The following is a 13407-nucleotide window of genomic DNA, read 5'->3' on the forward strand; positions in this document are numbered from 1 at the left end:
AAGATGTCTCTTCAGCAGAGAAAAAAATCTGGACCCCTGAATATTGTTTTATATAAAAATTAAAGAGCAAGAGGCCTATTTTAAGAGCTAAATGAATTGCTGGGTCGGTCTGTGGTTTCTTAGACATTCTACCACAAGTACAAGCCATCAAGAACAAGATGGTGAGTGGGCTTCTAAAAATACAAGCTTTTTTAGTTGTCATAGACGTGACAAAATAAATAAAATACCAGATAAGCCAGAAACTGGGGAACGACATCTTCATGCTACAGATTAGGTGAAGGTTTACTCAAGAGTATGCCAAAAACCAAAACTCTTGCAACTCAGCAAGATGCCAAATAACCTAATTTTAAATTTGGCAAAGTATTCAAATAGGCTTTCCCCCCAAAAGGGAGACAGTAGTGGGGCCAGCAAGACAGCTCAGTGGGTAAAGGAGTCTGCGGCCAAACCTTAGGACCAGAGTACAGTGTCCTAGGACACACATGGTGGAAGGAGAATCGACTCCAGCAATTTATCCTCTCTTGACCACATACGTGTTGCAACATGCGTATGCACTGATGCACACATGTGTGTGCACACATGGGCAATACATAGATATCCATCCATCCATAGACAAGCAGACAAGACATAGATGAATGACCATTGGGCACAGTGATTAAACTTCTCCATCAGATAAACAGAAATCAGAACTACAAGGAAGCTGGCTTCACTGTCACTAGCAAGCCTAGGTCAAAGAGGCAGCATGGGATGGAGACCCGAACGTCTCACAGTGCTGGGAGAACACGACAGGACGGTCACTTCGGAAAAAGTTTCTGAAAACACAGGCTGACACACAGCCCGGCACACTTAATTCCTAACAGATGTGAAAACATCCACACAGATGCCTGTGTGTGCAAAGCAAATATGTCACCAGGGGGCAGTCTAGCACCCACCAAGTCCAGGGACAAAAGCACGTGGCATTTGCATCTAGTGGAAGGGGAGTTGGCAGCCTTAGGATCCACCAAGCGAGAGAGGTCAGAGACCGACATCCTGCACGATCCTAACGTCTCGGGATGCCCACAGTGAGCCAATCCCAGGCAGGAAGCAGAGGCAGGGAGTGGCTGGGCTGTAGGAAGACAGGTGTGGACAGGTGGGGCAAATTCTCCTGTGGGCAACAGGCAGGCTCCAGGATTACACTGTGTGATAGCTCTAGGCTGTGGGCTCTGATAAAAGTACAGGTGAACCCTTTACATAATGTAATTTCACTTAAAATTACTTTACATAATGTAAATTCACTTAAAAGACTATAAAAGAACATCTTAAATGAAGCCCTAACGTCTGTATGGATCCTAACTGGAATTCTCAGGGCAGAAGAGACCAAGAATACTTGACAATAACGCGGCCAGGGTTGGCTGCTTGCTGTATGTCAGGAGCAATGCATGCTCTAAAGAGACCTAGGGACTAAGGGCAAGCACCAAGACCAGCGACGACAATATCCAGCTACTTCAGAGTCCTACCTGCGGAGTCAGGTTATGCTCTGAAACCATGGTGGCCGGCCTATCACAAGATCGCGGCACTGTTCCCCTTCCATACCTTAAACACTGATGTGCTGTCATCCACAAATGCCTTGGGCCACACTCAGAGCTATCCTTTGACGCACATGGCCCACGGGCTGCAGGTTAGACGCACCCAGCTCAGCGTCCCAGTGGGCAAGCTTGGCTGTGCTGAGTGGAATCAAGTGCAGGGCGGAGCGGGGAAGGGCAGACTTCTGCAGGCCGTCCTGCTCTTAAGCCGTGAGCCAGTAACAGACGCTGACTTCGCTTTCCTAAAATAAACCATTTATTGAAAAAGAACCTTTTCTTCAGCTTCACTTACGAGCCTTTGCATAACAAACCTGCAGCTTTCGAACAAGGAGGCTCCACAGTCAGAGCCAACGACCAGGAGGTTGAAATAAACGTCCCGGACACCCGGGAACACTACATGTTCTTCTGAACCCCAGGAGCTCAAAAACACTGTGCTGATGACACGGTTGGTTCTCAGTCACGAGAGGGTCGGAGGGGACAGAGGCGGTGGCCCGTGTACAGTAGTAATGGCACTTAACGTGCGGCTCCTTTAACCTCAGCACTGTCACTCAGCAGGCGACAGGAGCAGCAGAAGTGAGGCTTGTCACCCCTGTAGTCTTCAGTCCTGGGAGGTTAGGAAGGCCGCCTGCGCTGCAGTCTTTATGTAAATATTACATACAGTAGTGATCACGGGATTCTGTCCACACACTACTAGGCCACGGACTGGTTCACTTCACTCTTCATCTGTGCAAACCTGGGAGGAAGCAAGAGAATGCTGAGCCCCAGCTGGCGCAGGCACGTTCCTGTATCTGCCTGTGTCCGGATGCTTGGCCTCTGGCCCACAGGCAAGGCCGAGTGGGTCCCTGGCACCAGCCTCCGACATGTGAGGGAACTCAGACCTCCTGAATGTCTGCTCTTATGGAAGGCTGAGCTGCACACAGGACAGCTCCTTCAGGGCAATATATTTCATCGACTTCAGAGCTAAGAAGCCCTGTTCCTTCATCACCTGTCCCCAGTATCTCTTGTAGCCAGCCCACAAACGAGTCCATGTCCCGCCCGCCCACCCTGTATCGGGGACTCCTGTGCAGAGTCCTTAGCTGCGTATCGGTGTGTTCTCATCCCCTCCCAACATTCCCAATGCTGCCCCAGCAACACTTGTGTGCTGCGGCAATCTCGACTGCCAGCCCTAAGCCACAAAACACCCACCTAAAATCCCAAGCAAGTGTTTCAAACAAACGTTGATGACCTTGCCAAAGGGATGGCCTATGCCTAGGCAGCCTCAACCTGCTGTCCTTTGGCAGTGGATGCAACCTTCATATGACTCAAGGAGCCAGGTGGTGGGGCCACCGCAGACACCTCCAACCTGCTCTGCAGCCAGGCCCGTTCCAACTCCTCAGCACAGCTGAGGGCCACTCTCAGCCTGCAGTGCACCTTCCCCAGAGCGCTATCTGGCCAGGGCCACCAGCTATGTTGTTTGTTAACTGAGAGCCCTCTGCAGCTCCTGCGTCTTTTCCAGCCTTCTCTTCTATCGTCCCTACCGTCTGCTTTCTTGTGCTCCCTCAGACCTAATGCACACAAAGCTCCTCAATGGCCCTGCCCGCCCCAGGCCCTCAGGCCTGACGTCTTGTCTGCCCCTCTGCCTGGCCACCACACCCTCTCAGAGACGGACTTCTTTTTTTTTTGGTTTTTGTTTTTCGAGACAGGGTTTCTCTGTATAGCCCTGGCTGCCCTGGTACTCTCTTTGTAGACCAGACTGGCCTCAAACTCAGAAATCCTCCTGCCTCTGCCTCCCGTGTGCTGGGATTATGGCATGCACCACCACGCCCGGCTAGAGACGGATTTCTAAACCCTCGGCCCCACTTCCCATCACGAATGTGTCGCCACTGAGCTCACAACACAGTGACAGGTCCAAGATGGCCACACATTCTCGAGGGCAAAAACTATGCTCACCTCCTGTCAAAAGATCATGTAGAAGGGCCTTAGTGAGCATCTTACTAACTGAAGACTAATCTCTGATACATTAAGACATTTGGCTTCTGTCCTTTTAGACTTAAGTATTCTATATTTAAGTTTCCCAGTGTCTGTGACAGATGCAAAGGCGAACTTGAGTGTTTAACTCTGAAGAGGGTGATCTCAGCAACTGGGCAAACCTTGACAAAAGCGTGGTCGAGGAGCTGGCTGGCTGTCCACCGTATCTTCGGGTCACTTTCCAGGCAGTGCGAGAGAAAGGCCTTTCCTTCAGGGCTTAGCCTTTCCGGGATTGGTGGCTTGTGTCCCATCCCCACCTTGTACATAATCTGAAAGTTGTGTTCATACTCATGCCAAGGCCGCTGCAGAGACAGGGAAAACAAAAAATAACAAAAACCAAAACAAACAGGCTTCATCGTCACACGGTCACAGCAACAAATGCCCAATCTCTCTCTAGGTATCTCGAGAAGACATCTGTCAGGGGAAGCAAACACTTGCTGGCAGGAACAAACAGGAAACACATCAGGCTCAAAGTGCATACAGTATGTCAGAGCTTCAGTCAAAACACACACACACACACACACCAGTCTGCTGTGTTCTGGTGAGACTACGTGTCTAAACAAAGGGAGGCAGCTACAGTCTGCACTGCACTGGGATATGTATGCCTTTAGTTCTGTGTCACCTAGAGGCTGCCACCACGTAACTGAGAGACGATAAAACTCAATGGTTCTTAACCAGTTTGTGGAATTACGAGAATCCCATCGCCACAAATCTTATTTCGTTGTGACTATTGGGAAATGAGATTCGGGGAGAAGGAACTAGGCCTACATATACCCCAATTTACATGCTATTTTTTAGTTACTGCCAACATGTACTCTGCAGCCGACCTGCTCTTCATGCTTGACTAAAATAAAGCAGGTGCCCCTCCCTCTCCATGCTAAGGGAAGAGGGAGTGTTCACCCTCTCTGAGCTCTTACTATATACTCTCTCTGCAGCAGTAAGAGAGCTGAGAACAAGCCCACTGTCGCCTAGCAACCCTCGTGCTCCCAGTCATTGTGCTACATAAGCAATACCAGACAGCAGCCACATACTGTGTGCCTGTGTACACATGCATGTACACACAGACAGACAGACACACACACATGTACACGTACACCTGTGTAACTACTATCAAACGTATCGCACAGTTGTGCACCCACTCCTCAGCAGGACTGTCTCCAGAAGCAAGGTTTCGTGGTCTAGGGAAGCGTGTTTAAGTCCCATCCACCGTACAGAAAGCAGTTCTCCAGAGTGAGCTCCCACTGTGAACTTTTGTCTGAAGCATGACTGTTTTCTCACACCTCTCTTACAGTGAATTCATAAATCTTATGTTATTCCTGGGCTAAGGAAAAATCAACGCCACTTTTAATGCACTAATCTGGAGATGCGGACGATGAGCATCTGTTCCTTTCTAACAACCACGCTTCCTTCTTTAGTGTAGTTCACGGTAACAGAAACCTGGACTGGAAAGCGTTGGGTCCCCATGCACCCTCACCTATCTTGTCTCCCCACTTTCTCCTATTAGCTATAATTATCTACAACTGGTGAATCAATGTCTGCACTGCTGCTAACACACAGCATCAGGGTTCACTTTCTGTCTCATACATTCTGGGATGGGAATCCATTATCTGCAGTGGTTTGAATGTGAACTGCCCCCCCTGGGCAAAGTGTTTGAACACTTGATCCCCAGCAGGTGGGGATCTGTTTTGGAAGGTTGTGGGCTCTTTAGAAGGTGGGGCAAGACCTACTAGGTAATCTTGAGGTTTTACAGCTTGGATCCACTTCCTGTCCCCTCGCCTTCGTAACTGCTGTATGATGTCACTAGCTGCCTCACATTCTTGCTCGCCCACCACGCCTTAAAGTCAGGATGGACTTTAAACTATGAGCCAAAGTGAACGAACGCTTTCTCTCTTAGATGTACTGTGAAGAAAGTCACTGGCAGAGTAAGGAAGAGTTTCGTCATCCCAAGAAGCCCTTCCCACTGATTGGTTAGTCCTTCCCTTCCTACCCTTGCAACCATGATCTTCTGTCAACTGTGAAATAGGGCCTTGCCATGTAGCCCAGGCTGGCCTCATGACCCACCCACCTCAGCCTCCCAAGTGCTGTGGTTAGAGGTGTGTGCCTGCAGTCCTGCCTCCCACATTTCCTTGTTGGCTAAGGATGCTGAACCCTCATTAAAATATTTCTCCTTCTGAGAACTCTGTTCAGCTCCTTGCCTCTTTTGTGGTTTGTCTGTTTGTTGTTTAGGAGTTCTTTGTATTGCCTCATATTACTGCTGTCACACATGCAGCTGGTAGACTGCTGTCCAATTCTACACGCTAAGCCTTAACTTGGTTAACTACTTCTTTGTAGTGCAGAGGTTCTTGTGTGGACATGCATGCTCATGTGTGTTCACAGATACGTACTAAATGTGCATGGAGATCAGAGGCTGGCATCAAGTGTCAGCCCTCGTTGCTTTCCAATTCATTTTCTGTCAGGGTCTCTCATGAGCTGGAGCCCGTCGTATTGACTGACTACGAAGGCTGGTTCTGAGAGCCTTACATCCTCCTGTCTCTCCCTCTGAGGACATGTGCTTTTGTTATCAGCATATTTTTTCTTTCTTTTTTTTTTTTTTGAACATGCATGCAATGAATCTGATGCTTGCATAAGAGGCACCTTTCCAAATGGCCATCTCCCCAGAACCCACACAGAGCACTTTGCTCTCACGAGGCCCCATCTGTTAACTGTCAGCCTTCTTTCCGAAACAACTGGAGTCCTAATCAATAAGTCTTAAGTAGTCCTCAACTTTGTCAAATCTCGCAGTTTCAGAATGTAGTCTTCCATGAAGGAATCTGATCCCTCTGGAGTTGTCCAGAGTGCGGGATAAAGCTCTCCCACACTCTGGGACCCGTCAAATAGACTGTCTTGTCTCCATTTGTTGGCATGGGTAGGCTTATGTTTCTCTGCTTAACCCCGACGCTGAAGCTTATAAATTCACTCCTAGGAGCTCTCTGTGGTGTGCAGCCTATGGACAGGTGTTTCTGGTGCACAGGGCTTACCTTGCCAGTCACCATCTCTATGACGACGCACCCCAGACTCCAGATATCTGCCGCACGTCCGTGGCCTTCTCCTTTGGCTCGGGTAATAACTTCAGGGGCCATGTAAGCTTTATAGTCAGATACAGGAATAGCAAGGGTTATGACACAGCCCTACACATCAACAGCACCAAGCAATATGTTGTTACTCCTCAGCAACGTCCTTCACCCAGGTACAGGCAGCAAATGTAGAAAGCTTTCATTTTCAAGTCGACTTGAGGGACATTTTAGGGACAGAATTTTGTTTTAAAAAGCAACTCTGAATGTGAAAATTTCCAGTAAAGTTGTATTCTCAATGGGAACAGGGAATGTAACCTAACATCAAACAACCACACCAAGTAGTTGACAGGTAAGTGGTGATTTAACCAGCAGTTTCAACCCTACCAATGCTAAGCTCCTTCTGAGAGAGAGAGAGAAAGAGGCCTTCCTCAGGTCAGAGCTCAGAGGCGGCTGGACTAGCCCTTACCTGCTGTCCCTAGGGTGCTGTTCACCTCTCCGGGCATGGTCTGGGCGTTGTTTTTAAGTTTTACAGAGCATCCAAAATCTCCCAGCTTGATTAGTCCAGATGACGTAAGGAAGATATTGGCACCTAAACAGAAACAGGCGGCTGATGAGCGGGCTCTGAGACACAATGTGGGTATCTCAAGATGTTCACACAGTAATCCAGACTCCAAAGACTTCATTCACACACTAAGAAACCTCAAGTTTTGTGGAACTCTACTTCCATATGCAACCACAGGAAAATGTACGGACCACGACAAACTAACGCAAATCAACATAGACGTCAGAGCAGACACTCTGACCTGGGAGACACACAATTCATCAAAACCTCAGACATACAGAGAAGTTTCCTAGGAAATGCAGATGTGTGTGGCAGTGCCTGAGCATTGTGAGCATTTGCTAAGGGCAGGGTCTCTTCTGTGCATCTATGCACAGTTGCACACAGAGGCCACCTCTGAGCTCATTTTAACTGTAACTGAAAACAGTACTGTATATTTTCCATTTCAGGGTTCCTACAATCAACATGCACACCCATCACACTCCTGAGGGGACCTGGGGTCACTGCTCATCTCTCAGGGTAGCCTAGGATAGGATAAAGAAGACAGTACGACTGACATTAGGTCATACAATATACCTTAAAAAGTAGCAGTGTTCGCACCGAATACTTAGCTCTGCAATGACCTACTTTCAGACAGTCCACCCTTACTAGCTAGAGCCTCCCAGAGCTGGTCTTACAATGACTGCACGGTAAAGTTTGAAACTGTTCTCTATCTGGCCATTCTTAACGACAAGGCATTTATGAGGACAGCAGTGAACTAAACTGACTTGGGGCTCAGAGAACCCACCATGGGGATATAGAGACTGAGTGCGGTGTGAAGCAGGACAACTGAATATGGGCAGCTAAACAAATGCCCAGACTGACCCAGCAAAGGCATGTGGCAGACAGGCAAGGCAACGATAAGCTGGCATAGGCTGAGGGATCCAACAGAGCATCAATGATTTTCAGACCCAGGCCACAGCAGCTTCCAGTGCAACTGCTCAGAACGGGGTCTAGACCTTGGTCAGGAGGCCGATCACGCTTGAGATCTGGGCTAACCTCCGAGGACAGGACAGCACTCTCGGCCACCTACGGCTGAAAGCACTCTCCTGCTTTAATTCTCTCTCAAACTCAAAAAGGACAGGGCCACGTGTGACTCGGGCACTGACCTGTTCTGGAGCAGAAGCGCAGCTGCTCTCTTGGGATGGAAAAGCACGACGTACACAAACTTTCCCTCCACAGACACAGCTGCACGTCTGTCTCACACGCATGTCGGAGTCACACTCAGTCCATGTACTTACAACCCACATTCGGACAGGAGTGCACAAAGATCTTGACACACGTTAGAAAAGGGAGTTTTATAACAAGTGTCCAGCAAGCACAGAGTAAGCTACACCAAAGCTGGCTGTAGAAGCAGGGCACTTCATTTCCAGGAAACCGACTTCTCTAAAGTGGGCTAAACAGGTGACAGTGAGGACTTTTTAATGCACAGACACCTGGGTTCTGTCATATCTTGGCACAGGACCCATCTGAAGAAGCAACGGGTGTGAAGGCACAGCCACCTGAAGAAGCAACAGGTGTGAAGGCACAGCCACCTGAAGAAGCAACAGGTGTGAAGGCACAGCCACCTGAAGAAGCAACAGGTGTGAAGGCACAGCCACCTGAAGAAGCAACAGGTGTGAAGGCACAGCCACCTGAAGAAGCAACAGGTGTGAAGGCACAGCCACCTGAAGAAGCAACAGGTGTGAAGGCACAGCCACCTGAAGAGAAGCAACAGGTGTGAAGGCACAGCCACCTGAAGAGAAGCAACAGGTGTGAAGGCACAGCCACCTGAAGAGAAGCAACAGGTGTGAAGGCACAGCCACCTGAAGAGAAGCAACAGGTGTGAAGGCACAGCCACCTGAAGAGAAGCAACGGGTGTGAAGGCACAGCCACCTGAAGAAGCAACAGGTGTGAAGGCACAGCCACCTCAAGAGGTAACAGGTCACAGGGAGCACTCATGGCTGAACCCGCTAGGAGCAGGACAACAGGAGACTGCCTGTGAGGCCAAGTGGATGAGGTGTACCTTTGATGTCTCGGTGAACGATGCCGTGCTCATGGAGGACGTTGATGGCGACAGTGATCTGCTTGGTATATAACCTGATGACGTGCTCCTGCAGGCCCAGTCGTGACACCTCCTCTAGTGTACCCTCATCACAGTACTCCATGAAGATGTACATCTCTTCCTGGGGAAGCAACACAACACCTACGCTTTGACTGTCCTTCCATGAATACAGCAACCACCAGGGCCCAGGCCCACTCAGAGGAATCGCCTTCCTGCTGCTGGGGTGTGGACGCTACCCTGAGTGCTGAGGGAGTGGTACAGCCATGCCCGACTCTCCTCAGGGGGGCTGCCTGCCTCCTGTCTGGGATGGTACAGCTCATTTGGCAAGATCAGCCTATCACAGGGTAACTTGTATCCGTTCTGAGGCTACCAGCCATGCAACCTTAGATAGGGAGTGACGGCTGTGCCTGCATGTGTTACCAAGTACTGAGACACATCCCTGTCAATCACAAATGCACTAGTGAAAGCAATGATGATCGAGCCCTGGCCGCTTGGCACTCGTGTGGGAGCTGCTCATTCCCTGTGCCATTTTTCAACACAGGGTGGTCTCAGCTTTCTTCCTACTCCATGCAGGCCGATTAAAATCAGAGAACAACGAGTATCTCGGAGCAGCAAGCGGCAAAGTGGCTGTCAGGATGGGTACGTGAGAAGTCTGACTGCCAGGACGGCCGGCAGTGCTCGGGACGCAGGGCTCACTACTACAGCCTACGACCTAATTTCAGAGAGAAGGCAGTGGCCACTGGACTCTGCCATGGGAAGACCTGGGATGCGGGGCAGGGCCGCTCCATGCCCCGGTGAGAGCTGCTTACCCTGTGAAGCTCCACGCCAAAATACCGGACCAGGTTGGGGTGCTTGATGCCTTCAAATATTTTCAACTCGTCTGCAGTCTCCTTGATAGTCTTGTGGTCGTTAGGCTGAAATCGAATCTGGAGAAGGACAACTGTAATGACTACAGATACTGTCTGTGTCGTGTGCGAAGCCGCCTCCCGACATGTCAGTTTGTAGGCCCTAGGACGGGGGCAGCACGTCTAGCTTTCCTTGACTTCGTTTTGTCTCACAGTTGGTCAACACAGGGGGATGTGAGCGACTCTGGCCTTAACAGGCCCACGGTCGCTTCTGGACTCTATGACTGTCAGCTGGTGTGCCTACCTTCCTGTGTCACTTAGCCTAACAGCCTCCAGATCAATCTGAATTGCTAAAAGTGTGACTACGGGGCAGCCATATGGCACTCACGGCCTAAAGCATAACTCTCCAGTTAACAAAATGTGAGGTGGCGAACATGCTTGGTTCAATCGTGCCACAGTGTCTACATACTCAGCACATTTTCTAAGCCATAATAAATAATTATGTTGTCAATCAAAATTTTATATTTTGTCAGTTAAAATTTGTAAATGTTAAAACAAGGGGCAGGGGTGATGATGTATTTGGTAAAAGTTAAAAAGACTTCACAGCTTGGCAAGGTCCCTCTCCCTCAGTCCCCTCACACCTGGGAGGCCTCCGGTGGCCGTTCCTCAGCATCCCGTCTCTTGCCCATCCTCACTTCTGAACCTTCCTGCCCTCTCCTCACATGTGCCCACAGGGAGCGAGAGGTGGCTCCATTCCCCATGCCTTCCTCATTTTCCCCAGCTGCCTCCACAGGCGTGCCCACATGCTTTGCACTGGAATCACCCTAGATCCTGCTCTCCTGAAGCCTTTATAGTCACTAACCTTCCACTCAGGTATCTCAGGGCAGTCGCAGCTGCCATCTGCCAAATGCTCAAACACAGGACCCAGGCCCAGAAACTCAAGAGTCCTGGGCCAGCTGTATGCACAGGGCCATAAACACAGTGACTTTCCTGAACCTAAATCACCCAGATTTATCTACACGAAGGCCCAGAGACCCATGACTCACCTCCTTCATGGCCATCAGCTCCCCTGTGTCAACACTGATGCAGGTGTATACTTTTCCATACTGTCCTTCTCCTGTCAACAACACAAACAGGCCACTCTTCCAGTCACTACAGACAGCAGTCAGCGCAGCTTACAATAACTCTGGGATATGTTTATAGGTGCTACCATTCTGCTCACTCTGGTTGGCTACTTAAGACTAAAGGAACTCTCAGTGTTCCCTGATATCCAAAGTTTTGGGCAATTGTATCAATGCACACATCCTATCTGTAAATGTCACAGTGACAGAGAAGTGTGCTTTAGGAAACTCCAAAGAGCTACAAAGATAAGTAAGCGATGTGCTGTTTCAGAATAATTCTAAGCCCTTGTTTCTCTCAAGGGGTCTTGGCTAGGACTAGGGCAGAATGGAGTGGCCAATAGCATGTCTGGACTCTCTCTGGCCACACTGCTACAGGATCTCAAATGTGAGGGGAACCTTCCAACACTGCTTCTGGGACACCAAACCAAGGGATATATGGCTGAGGGAGATCAAGAGCTACAATTAAGGTGTCTTATAGAGTATTTGTGCTAAGATAGCACTAGGAGTTTCTAGTTCCCTATGGTTCTCAAAGTTCTCCTAACTATACTTGCCTCTCAAACTTAATGCTTGACAGAAAAATGTATTTAAGTGCGTGTAGAGTCTGGGATATCATACTCTACCTCTGGTTATTTTGTTAAGAGTAATTTCACTTAGAAATCAATTACCTATGAAATCTTGGGGGAGGGCATAAGGGGGAACTCTCCTGTCCTGATTTATATCTAGTCTCTTCTCAAATAATATTCTCGTGGGGATAGGAGAACACAGATGATGAGGGCCAAAGTTCATTAGTTCTCAAATGGAAACTTCTGGAATTATTGAGTAAAACAGATCAATGTATTAAACTATCTAAAAGTCCTTTCTCAATTTTCATTTTGTATTGTAAATGTATAAACACACTTTAGAAATACAACACCAAAAAGAATTATGTGACAAACACTAGGAAGATTGTCACTTCTGGCTCAATGACCCCTTGGCATCCTCACCAATTTTGTTTCCTCTTTGCCACTTAAATGTCACCTTCCTCAGTCCAACATGCATGACGTTATCATAGGACTTAGGGGTATCGCACACTTGGCCGATGATATTCTTTCTCCTCATCTCTCGATACCTCCTCTCTTCAAACAGTCGGACTGACTTCTGGATAGCTTCTATGGGCCCCTGCTTAGAGGCCGAGTCTGCAGAGAGACGTGAAATTGTCAGTCCCAGAATGTAGGCAAGTCGGTTTCCAAGAGGACACAGAGAAAACACGATCATATCTATCCATGTTCCTCACATGACGTAATCTCCTTCTCCTTAGCCAGTGCATGGCGCTCCATGTTACATGTGTGTACTGCACATGCATCCCAGCCTCTGCTGATGGACACTGAGGCTGGCCGCATTCACAGTCACAGTCACCAGCCATTAATGGGTCACACACAACCCATGACGTAGCTACCTGAGAGCTTCAGCTCTGTCTAGGACACACACGGATCTTTGAAGATCTGGATGGCTGTAAGGTTAATTTAAAAAGTGACATTCCCAAAGATTTATGTTTTAATTAGCTTATTTTGCTATCTATCAATTTTTTAATTTTGGAAAGGAAATTTTTTTTAACCCAAATATATGACACACCAGGTTTGCCTGGGCAAGTTTTTTATAGGCCCCAATATCTGTGAAAAGATGTCTTAATTATAAACTAATGAGCCTTTCTCCAGAAGACTTGGACTTTAAGATGCCTCTGGGAATTGCAGCTTTTCTGAGAGGGGACATAATCCTAGTGGTTTCCAATTTTGCCTAAGCACCAGATATTGTTTTCAAAAGCAGGGCAGATGCAGGGTCACCACTGTGTCCAGGGTAGCCACGATAGGTGGGCTAACTTAGAGACTGGTCCCCAGCTTCTGGACTCAGGGTCACAAGTCTCTCCCTCTGTACACACAGATCTGCACAGGGCTGGTCAGTCAGTGCACCAAAGCTGTTTCCTGCTGCAACCCAGCTCTGAAACCCCATGTTAACCTACTGTTTCCACCTGCCCCCATTTTCTCCTCAGTTCAGCTGACAGGACGATCTTACTAATCACCACCTTCCAGAAGGCAAAGTTCTTCCTCCAATTTCTTAGCATGAAGATGACTGCTTACATTCACAAGTACTGACAACATTGAGGGATCATGCCAACTACTAAAGGGAAAGCACACCCAAAGGCC

At 48.6% G+C, this 13407-nt stretch overlaps 1 protein-coding gene across 4 annotated transcripts in view; it reads right to left on the minus strand.

The window, feature by feature from the left end:
- Positions 1–1792: 1792 nt before the first annotated feature.
- Map3k4 (mitogen-activated protein kinase kinase kinase 4) overlaps positions 1793–13407 on the minus strand; it is a 91176-nt gene continuing 79561 nt past the window's right edge. For all 4 annotated transcript variants that reach the window (NM_001357722.1, NM_011948.2, XM_030249820.1 and 1 more), the window contains 8 exons: positions 12211–12402; positions 11153–11223; positions 10071–10187; positions 9223–9382; positions 7086–7208; positions 6584–6690; positions 3689–3868; positions 1793–2292 (listed from right to left, as the gene is read on the minus strand). In NM_001357722.1, the coding sequence (NP_001344651.1) occupies positions 2272–2292; positions 3689–3868; positions 6584–6690; positions 7086–7208; positions 9223–9382; positions 10071–10187; positions 11153–11223; positions 12211–12402 (971 nt within the window). In that variant the 3' untranslated portion in view covers positions 1793–2271. The remainder of the gene's footprint in view (positions 2293–3688; positions 3869–6583; positions 6691–7085; positions 7209–9222; positions 9383–10070; positions 10188–11152; positions 11224–12210; positions 12403–13407) is intronic.

This window comes from Mus musculus, chromosome 17 (genome assembly GCF_000001635.26).
Source record: "Mus musculus strain C57BL/6J chromosome 17, GRCm38.p6 C57BL/6J".
In the NCBI taxonomy this organism is placed as follows: domain Eukaryota; kingdom Metazoa; phylum Chordata; class Mammalia; order Rodentia; family Muridae; genus Mus; species Mus musculus.